The sequence below is a fragment of the Olea europaea genome, unplaced genomic scaffold (assembly GCF_002742605.1).
Source record: "Olea europaea var. sylvestris unplaced genomic scaffold, O_europaea_v1 scaffold2333, whole genome shotgun sequence".
Lineage (NCBI taxonomy): Eukaryota > Viridiplantae > Streptophyta > Magnoliopsida > Lamiales > Oleaceae > Olea > Olea europaea.
In genome coordinates, this window is record NW_019241439.1 from 65,971 (window position 1) to 76,865 (window position 10,895).

Sequence of the window (10,895 nt, forward strand, 5' to 3'; positions counted from 1 at the left end):
AAAAAATTCAGCCAATATTGAGATTTAATTAAAAGTAAGTGGCCCCATATTTCCAATTTCTAAATTACCATGAAAAGGTTTGGTATTGTTTGGAATATTAGCCTGTATCCTCTTGTATATAAGTAAAATAACCTTAAATTGCTTATAAGCAGTATTTATTTAATAATTGGATTTTTTCACTTAAATTCTAGTGTTTAACATCATTCTGGGGTTGCCTTTCAAGCAGAAAGATTCCACAAACCGAGAAGAAAACAGATAGATACGTTTTGATTTGTATCTTTCCAGATCAATAGTAGAGTCCTGAAGTTTCAATCCCAACATTAATTTATTTATCATAATGAAAATAATTCTACACGTTCAATGTGGGCTTTTTAACTCAATGGATAATCGATAAAAATCTTTGCCACACCAATTTCAACTTTTCACCCGAGTGAAAATAAATACTATGTCATTTAATTCAAAATTTTCTTGGACTGTTTTTCTTCTAGCCCTCATTTTATAAGAAGTTTTCATGAATGTTTCAAATTTTAGTCATAATTACACGTAATCCTGTCGTACGAAATTTTTTTTTTTTTCCCATTTTATGAACTTTTTCTTATTCAAATGGTTTAATATTGTTTATGTTAAACAATTCTACACCAGTTCCTGAATTGTACTCTTCCGGGCAGGATCCGTGCAGAGTCGAACTGTTTCGAGTACACAAGTGTTGTTTAAATCTGTGTGTGGATCTGTAAAGGACACTACACAAAGCATCAAGAAGGAAAAATGATACATTATCTGTAATTCTACCTACCTGTTTAGATGCCTGGTTCCTGGGAAAAAAAGACGTGTATTAGGCAGATTGATGGTCACAAATGTAATTTCAAAGGCTAATAGACACAGCATTTTGGGCAATCCATCAGAAGACTGGGACAAGGCTCAGAATTCTGGGAAAAAGACAGTATGCAAGGAAACTGCTTTGCTAAATGTAAATTTTCACACTAGTATGTGAACTACATGAACAACTAAGCACAACTAGGTCTTGTAAGAAAGCACAGATCATTAGTCAAACTTCAGTAACTCACATCGATTTAAGTAATCTGAGAACATACATCTTTTTTAGATTAGGGCATTCCATCAATTCATTACATTATATTTTACTTATATGTTCAAAACACAGAAATTTCCAACTTCAATCTTGCTTGACATCATCCACTCCTACAGACTTATGTGAAGGATCTGGGGATATACCGTTCTGTTCTCCTGTAACCTGCTGATACACAAGATGTAGCACAATAACCATTTGGAAGAGTTGGTGAAAATAAAAAGTAAGATGTAATAAAAATTGGTATGACAAGCAGAGAGGAAACACCAATACTGAAGAATGTGAGCCGAAGGAAGGACACAAACTAATATTATTTAGACTGATTAATCTAAGATTCTGAGCCAATCATAATTTCCAGCAACTTGCAATTCACAGAGCAACACAGACAAAATAATCACCAATCATTTCACATTGCAGTTAGAAATGGCCTGGATCCGGGATGTGAGCATTTTCAGATTGAAACTTCCAAAAATAAGTAATTGGAATTTGTTGTGTCTGTAATCCATATTTTAAATACAGAAAATTATAATAAATTTCTATATGGACTTTTATATTGAATTCTCAAGATACGTCTATATTCAAATAAAAATAGTACAAAAATACTGTTCATTACCAGGAAAAATAAAAGAGAGAGAACGAAAGGAAGGTACAGAAGCTATATATAACATATGAAGGCATTGAATTTAGGTATTGAATTTGAGAAGAATAATGCCACAGTAAAAAATAAAAAAAAATACAATTGGGACAGAGAAGCACAGAGCATGACTGATAAAACAAATTCACAAGTCATAACTGTAGACTGTGGATTCTAAAGCTTAATTCTAAGAAACTCATAATTGACCTGTAGCACGCTGTCACTTCCAAACACGATAGTGAATTTCAGCACCCATAAGTTTATAATCCATGAAAGCATCCAGCAGCATAACCATGAAGGTACAAAATGTCCATTTCACCATCACAATTTTAGAACTAGCTGTTATAGGATAACCACAATTCCACATCATACCTCTCAAAGGTTTAGTCTATAATGAGAGTTTCCAAAAAAAGTCTTGTTACGTTAGGCATAATATTTGATTATTGCCTCTTATTTAGTAAAACAAAATAATACATCTAACCCTCAACTGGAAGATAACTTACAGACATGCATGCCTGCAGAGACTTTCCATATTTATATATAGTATATCCACATTGGTCAAAACTAAAAACTTTTAACTTTTATACAGGAAAAAGAGATACTAAGTATGACTACCAAATTATGCTACTCATTTTCCATTAAAGTGGACATTGTCAGTAAGCCTCATGAATATTCCTTAATATTGTCTTATTGTTTCTCAAGAAATATATTTTATCTCAACATAAATCTTATGACTCTTCTTTCCACCATCAAGGACTCAGCTATCTTCAAATTCAACCAACCAAAACACTCTCTATTTTTAAAGATAAAACAGAAGAGCAGCCATTCGTCCTCAATTGCATGCTCTAGTAACATGACTCCCACATTTTTTTTCTTTCAAATATCTTAAATTTTTCCATTTTTCTTTTCATTTTCTTAGAAAAAACCCTAAATCTATTCAACTCCAGTTTGCATTTGTCAGTGATATTTTGTCATACTAAGATGCTATCAGCAACAAAAAATTTGAATTTATTGATCCTTTGAAAACGCCACTTGATTAAGCTTTAGAAATGCCATTTGATCCTTTGAAATGCCCTGAAACAAGACTTAGTTTGTCGTTGTATTAACTGTCAATATAGGCAATCTAACAGTCCCAAATGCATTTAATTTGGATCCAAATAATCTTATAAATTAACCAGTAACAAGCTTTTAAGAAGTAGATATCAAGGCTCGCTTGCTTTGTTCTACAGAAACTACTTCAAATTTTCAAGTCATAATTATATATAGCTAATTCCTAATTCCCTAGAGCTCTTAACAGAAATAAAGGTAGACCTATTAAAGTATGCTCGTACAGAAAACACTGAATGTTACTTATCCAGCAAATCTTTAAACACCTAGTCTCACAGGCTCGTAGTCAATAGGTATCAAGCTGTTTCCAAAATCAAGAGTCTTCAGTTAACCTTCTGCTGAATTTAGCAAACACCTGCTCATGGCTCACAAAAGATGTCCATACTCCATAGTATCTATATCTTCTAAAATACTAATCACACTGCAAACTAATCACATAGTATCTATAGGAAAAAATGCAAAATAAAAGCACGCTCGCGCAAGTATGACTTACTGAATTGTTGGCAGTGGTCTTATTCGCGGAGGGTTTATATGGACAAGCAGGGGGCGCTCTCTCCGGCTTCCGGTATTCCCATCCGATTAACCCATATACCTTTGCCTAAAACAATTTATGAACCAAATTAATTTCTTAAAAATTGAAAACCAAAAATAAAATTACATAATAACAGCCGAGCAACAAATATACCATGATCAAATGGAAGATGACGGGCAATAAATTGACGATCGGCACAAGAAAGAGTGGTAACAAACACGCCAAGCAAACCTACACCATATTAGTTTTTGTGTGTGCGAGAGAGAGAGAGAGAGAGAGAGAGAGTTATTAGTGATTATAGATATACAAATGCAAAACCAGATTGAACCAAAGAGGTGTGAGAAATGAGAATTCACCATTTTTGCAGAGGTCAATTTGCTTTAATTTCTTCTGCGCTTAGACGACGATCGGGATTGTTTTCTATGTTATCTGCCCGGAGTCAAGATAGCGAGTTTGTGCTGGTTAACTTCCGAAATTCGTATTTACTACCCCGAGTTTTTGATAAGTCAAACACACCCCTATGTTCAAGAAAATTGAAAATAATACCCGGAAGACCAATATTTTAAAACTTGACCCGAACATTGACCAATAAGAGTTGAAGGGTCGATTATTAGCGATTATAGATATACAAATGCAAAACCAGATTGAACCAAAAGAGGTGTGAGAATTGAGAATTCACCATTTTTGCAGAGGTCAATTTGCTTTAATTTCTTCTGCGCTTAGACGACGATCGGGATTGTTTTCTATGTTATCTGCCCGGAGTCAAGATAGCGAGTTTGGGCTGGTTAACTTCCGAAATTCGTATTTACTACCCCGAGTTTTTGATAAGTCAAACACACCCCTATGTTCAAGAAAATTGAAAATAATACCCGGAAGACCAATATTTTAAAACTTGACCCGAACATTGACCAATAAGAGTTGAAGGGTCGAATCGTCGAACCATGCTCTAATCAATGGTAAAAGAATTAATTAAATTAAAAAAAAAAAAGAACAAATCAACCATTTCTTATGCCATTGTAATGGATGCCAAATTTCTTGTTTTGACGTATAACCAAATTGATTTTTGAATCAATTCTTGGTTTGTTTTGATTAAACTAATTCATCTGATCAAGTAATTATGATACTAAATGACTGATATCGTTAACTTTATTAAACAACACGTGTGCCTTATGCAAAGTTCCACCTATACGTGGATTAACAAATAGAGGTAAAACATTTTTAAAAAATTATATATACCATTTTGTTTTAACATGAACATTTATTTCTCAAATTAAAAGAATAAAGTTTTCTTGCTTCATAAAAAATATTATTAGGTCATTAACTCTGATGAGTAGAATATACAAATCATAAGGAGAAAATTTGATTGATGCATCAAATCTCACATACACAACAGAAAAAGTAACGTTTAGTTGTAGGTTCTCTTCTGCAATACCTTAAATTATCATCACTTCTCATTGCCTTAAAAAGAAGTTTAAAGTTTCTTATATGATGTAGCATACACAAAGCTCACATATTCATCAATATTGATACTCTTATAAATCCATATACTCACCCTCACGGATTCAAGACTACAGTGAATTTATTTTATGTTTGCATTGACACTTCCAGCAGACTTGACTTCATTCACCCTTACAGGGAGTCTCGGTGCAGCGACAAACAGGCCTTCCCGAGGCTTCCCAACCATTATAACCGCGTTCCAAAACCATGATATTTTTTATCCCCGTCTCTTCTTTCACCTCAGCAAGATACTCAGCAAGCCTTCTAGCACATTTGGGTCCACGAACCTGCAGAAGAAGCATTTGCTAGTCAAATATCAATTTAATAATCAGCTAAGTATAAAATTTATTGGGTGTTCAAATCAATTGATAAAGTGAAATAATTTATTAGCAACAATTAAGTTGAAGATCCATCTAGTTGGAACTCCAAGAGTATGTAAATCACGTGATGAGATAGAGTGTGGAAATTTTTTTCATAGGTAAACATTTACCAACAAATTGCTAAGAGAGTTCGACCCAAGTACAAAGTACAAACTGAAACTTCACTTGATCGTTTACAATATCCCAAGAGCTTGCACACAAACCCACATCAAATCCAACACAAAACCAACTGCATACTCTCCGTAAAAACCCTCAATCCATTGGATAACAAATCTACGACAAGCAAAAGAAAGAAAGACATCTTATAACCCTACAGCAGAATCATTGCCACGAGAATATTTGAGTTCTTTATTTTCTTTCTTCATTTGGAGTTGCTTTTGCATTTTGATTGAGCACTCAAGCATTTAACTTCTTCTGATGCAAGTTTGGATCTGTATTTAGATAGTTTGTTCTTCTCCAACTGCACATGACCAACTTTTTGAGCCTCTACCATATCTGGGAGGCACCATAAAAATTCTAAACAAATCTTCAATTTCCTTCCATTCATCTGCACAGTCTGTCAATCTCAAACAAAAACTAACTATTTAATACAGTGCGTCTAAAGCACTCTAGGTGGTCTAAATGCAGTTCACTTTACTTATATCTAACCCCACATCAAGTATCTAACAGCACAGCTCCGTCTCCATCCATATTCCACATCACTCATTTCTGGAAGTAGTTGACCCAACTCTGGGTTAGAACTTCCATTGCTGACATTCCCTCCTGAATTTACTTCCACTCAGTCCCACTTAAAATGACACATAGCATTCAATACCCAAAAAACCATATAGTTTACCTTACGGCAAATTTTAAAGGGGTTTTATCCATCCAGAACAATTTCAAGAAAATATTCTGAACTGAGTAATATAGTTGTCAATAAGAATAAAAGTTCGACTATATTTTCTTATAAATCAGAAAGACAGATAAATCAATATATAGGTAAACTTATCGTAAGCATACCATATCTAGGGCTTTGAATCTGCCAGTTGATCGTTCAAGTGTCATTTCACATACAAAATTTAAGCATTCTATCATTGTGATTCAGGTGTCGTCGGGGGGAAGTGACATAATTGCTTACGAAATCTTAATTTCGAAGCAAAAGGAATGAAAGAGAGAGAAAAGAAAATGCAACAAGGGGTGGCAATTAACACTCAGCGTGCACTCACAATCTGGTCTGTTTTTGTATAATTGTATTACCTAATGATGATACCACTGACTGGCAAAAATGAAAAGAAACCTTAGTTGTCACAAAGAGCACACAAAATCCAACACTTGTTACCCAGTGACATACATCCAATGTTACCAAAGGACAAAGGGCCATCGGGCAGTTTAGTCTGGGCAAAGTTCTGATGGATAGACAACAAGCATAACCTACAAACTATATTTGTGTCAAAGCATACTCCATAAACAAAAACAAACTTTAGCGAAGCATCACCTCATAGGACTAATTATAAAACAAAATTTTAATCAAAGAACAGTGAAATACTTAATGATGGAAACTAATTAATGCAAAATGATTCTGCCCTTAATCCTTCTTCCAACTGGCAACACAACCACACTATAATGACCCACAGGCAAATAAGCTACAAGATACTACACAAGTTTCAGGAGAATCAAATTGTATCACTGTTTCAGGCCGAAAGGAAAACCACATATTCTAATTTAGATGAAGCCCAATCAAGATATCGAGCAAAATTGCAGTCTTGAGTTTTTCAATTTTAAGCCATATAAGATTTTACCCTTAACATGCATTGTCTCAGTTGAACTATAGACAATCAAATTGAATAATGATACATAGCACACTGGTGCTACCCTTAACATGCATTGTCTCAGTTGAACTTTAGACAATCAAATTGAATAATGATACATAGCAAACTGATGCTACAACACAATTTTAGTGGCGCTAAGTGTTAGGTTGAATGAAAAGTAGAATTAAGTGATTTAATAATAGTAAGTCACATTTAATGCTAAATTAGTATCACCTATACTTGTATTTTTAAGACTAGTGGTGCTAAATAGCATTACTAAATCAGATTGCTTGTTTTGAGCTTTTTAGTCTCTTTGGGTTCCATCTCGAAAGCTCAAACGTCGGATAGCTCAATCTAATTATTTTTTTCATATTTAAGCCAGGTGGGTAATAAATGATGAACAGCTTGGGAGGGAAGGCGAAAACAAAATATACGAGAAACAAACCTGGCTGAGAGCACAATGGAAAACAAGGGTATCTTTGTCCTTGGCAGCTTCAATAAGACTGGGTATTTTGTCAAGAAACGTATCGCTAGCATAATGAAGTGACCCCGCTATGTGCCCATCGTAGTTCCTCTCCTCGTCCCTGTAAAAAATAAAATCCCATAAATCCGATCAAACCAAAATAAACGGATCGCTAGTATTTAATATGTTTCACTAAATTATAGTTATTTAAAAATAAATAAATAAAAGGCTACCTGACATCGACGACGGCAATGTTGGGCCGGCGTTTGACGGAGAGAAGCTGAGAACCGGTGATGTATGTGATGCTCCGAGCCATCTCCTCCTCCTCTCTGATTGGCAGCGTATTCTTTGTATATTTTCTCGTCTACTGCAACTGGGTCGGTATAAAACACGCTTTTAAAGAGGAATCTTTTATATGGCCCCAGTTTTTGAAATGCTTGAAACTTGAAAGTGGAATATAACTAGCAATTTTCAATTTTTAAGTCAACAAATTATGGCTTATAAATTATAAGCACCAAAATGTATTATCTAATTGATATGGGTAAAGTGTCCTTATTGTAGTCCTATGATCAATTGTTCTTCACAAAAATCATTACTGTTGTATCAGTACATTCATTTGCTCCATCAAATGATCGCATGTAATTCGTCCAACAGTAATTTTGTCAAGAAGCTAATTGATCATCTTTTTCTAAAAATTCGAGATTTGACATACTAAAACAAAATGTGAGATTTTTAACTCAACAAAAATCTCAAAGTTATGGGTGTCATTTCAAACTTGTATTGGCGATTTTGCAGGTCAAATCTAGAAAAATATTCAGCTTTATGTGCAAAACTTGAGTTTCCTATGTAAAAGTGGAATATGATATGCAAATATCGAGTTTATTAAAAATCTCATATCTACTCGACTACCTAACTTCAAATGTATATAGTTTTTTACGATTATGTGTACATTGTGGTTGACATCTTTCTATGTGGAAGAAATCTCAACAGTGATGTAATGGATGTGTTTATAATCAAGAGTGTCGATCTTGCCACATGGAAGAGTATAAAAGTTAATGTAAAGAAATATATAAGTATAGCGTGATTGAATTTTTTTTATCAACAACTCTAAATTCAATTAATCTTCAATGGTTTATCATTTTCCCTTTGAATAGATGCAACGAAAGTTATGTATTAATTTTCACACATGCCCTGTATTACAAAGTGAGGAACCTATGTTCAGACTGTGTAAGGAAATTAGTACATAATTTTTTTTATACGCGTATCTCCACAGGAAAATTGTATCATTGAAAATATAATTGAATTTAGAGATTTAATGTAAAAAAAGAAGTTCGAATTTGTAGTTAGAGGATCAAAAATTATGTGAATTTAAAATTTAGTAGTCAAGCAAACTCGAAATTTGTGCGGTCTACTCAATATTTGTTCAGCATACCCAATTTTGACATAGATACCTCGAGATTGCACTAGAAAACTCAATATTTGTCTTGCATATTCAATTTTTTGCGTTCAAGACAAAATTCAAGATATCATCCAGAACTTATGATTTGTGTAAGTTGCAAATCTAGAATATCTAGAAAATATGACCAATTAGTATCTTAATTAATTAGCCGTGGACAAATCATATGAGTGGACTGCACACAACATTTTGACGGAGTAAATGAATGGATTGAGACGGAAGGAGTGATTTGCTAAAAAAATGGTAGATATGAGAGTCCAAATGTCAAAAATGAAACGATATGGACGATATGCACAATGAAAGCAAATGATAAGAACATTTTGTGTAAATTAACGATTTCATATTAAAAAGGCCAATACAAATATATGTACTTATTATGTACTTATAAACCCATGTTCTAAAACCGAATGTGGAAATTTTACAAGACAGTTTGACAACAAAGCGATGGTCCAATGGTTGGGAAATAGGCAATTAGCCTGAACAGCAGCGTTTTGGTTTGATAAACACAAGAATATTATGAGAGTCAAACAGGCCACAAGCACAGTCTCTGATCATAGTTTTGGTCCTATTGGACATGAAAATTATCGGGTGAGTTAAATTTGATCAAAAAATAAGCTGGTGAAGGCTAAGTGCACGCTTGGCTAAATATAATAAATATGCTTTGCTTGTAAATTTACTTCAGTTAGCAAAATAAAGGGTAAAAGAAAGCATGTTCAGACAGTAATAACTAAAAAGCTATGGTTCGATGAATTCAAAAATCATGACTAAAGACAGTAATACATAAAGACACATTCTGACAATAGCTAGCTAAAGGAGAGATACGAGAAAATGGAAAAAGAAAATCAAGAAACACATATAACAAATACTCCAAACTCTCAAATCCCTTAAATTCAAGTGCAGAAAACTTCAATCCGGGACCTAGAACGAATCATATCCATGTATCTCACGAAGCTCATTTTTATTCATCTGGAACCTATATGATTTGTACGCAAATTCAGTTTGCAGAAGTACTGTCTAGCTGACAGCCCACAAACTCAAGCTTTAGGCTTGAGAATATTGGCAGTCTCCCAAGTAAAATCGGCATCTTCACGGCCAAAATGTCCATAGGCAGCAGTCTTTTGGTACCTGAAGTTTCCTCCTCTTTTAAGATCAAGGTTGATGGCAATCATTCCAGGCCTAAAGTCGAAATTCTCTTTAATAAGGGCTAGTATATCCTTGTCTGGAATCTTACACGTCTTGTAGGTATCAACGAACACTGAAAGTGGCTCTGCCACGCCAATAGCATACGAAACTTGCACTATGCATCGACGGGCAAGTCCTGAAGCCACTACACTCTTTGCCGCCTGCCTAACAATGTATGCCCCACTCCTGTCCACCTTGGTAGGATCCTTGCCCGAGAAAGCACCTCCACCATGAGCACCCCAGCCTCCATATGTGTCGATGATAATTTTCCTACCAGTGAGTCCTGCATCTCCATGTGGCCCACCAATAACAAATCGACCCGATGGGTTGAGGTGGAAGATTGTTCTGTCATCAAGGTACTGAGCAGGAATCACGGGTTTGATCACGTGTTCCTTCAAATCCTTGGCTATTTGATCATTTGTAACCGTCTCATCATGCTGGGTTGAGATGAGGACAGTGTGAACTCTAATAGGAACCATGGCACCACCGTCATTTTCGTACTCGACGGTAACTTGGGTCTTACCATCTGGTCTTAGCCATGGGCAAGTCTTGTTCTTTCTCACTTCGGTGAGCTTGGCCCCGAGCTTAGTGGCAAGGACATGAGTGAGTGGCATGAGCTCTGGTGTTTCATCTGTGGCATAGCCAAACATGTGCCCTTGGTCACCAGCTCCAATTTCTTCAGGTTTCTTCGTGAGATGACCGTGAACTCCCTGAGCAATGTCAGGGCTCTGCTGCTCAATATTAACGAGGACCTTGCAGTTGTCAGCATCAAG

The 10,895-nt window shown here is 35.0% G+C and overlaps 2 protein-coding genes across 3 annotated transcripts in view; both read right to left on the reverse strand.

Moving 5' to 3' along the window:
• Positions 1-4,786: 4,786 nt before the first annotated feature.
• On the reverse strand, positions 4,787-7,874 carry LOC111381570 (dual specificity phosphatase Cdc25). Its single transcript, XM_023005362.1, has 3 exons — positions 7,718-7,874; positions 7,467-7,605; positions 4,787-5,141 (listed from the first exon to the last, which is right to left on the reverse strand). Exons 1-3 carry the CDS (start codon positions 7,798-7,800, stop codon positions 4,977-4,979), a joined length of 387 nt encoding a protein of 128 aa, XP_022861130.1. The 5' UTR covers positions 7,801-7,874; the 3' UTR covers positions 4,787-4,976.
• A 1,790-nt stretch (positions 7,875-9,664) lies between these two features.
• LOC111381563 (S-adenosylmethionine synthase 3-like) overlaps positions 9,665-10,895 on the reverse strand; it is a 20,685-nt gene continuing 19,454 nt past the window's right edge. Inside the window, exon 3 of one of the 2 annotated variants that reach the window (XM_023005354.1) lies at positions 9,665-10,895. In XM_023005354.1, coding sequence (XP_022861122.1) covers positions 9,975-10,895 — 921 coding nt within the window. In that variant the 3' untranslated portion in view covers positions 9,665-9,974. The other variant, XM_023005355.1, reaches the window with a different exon arrangement.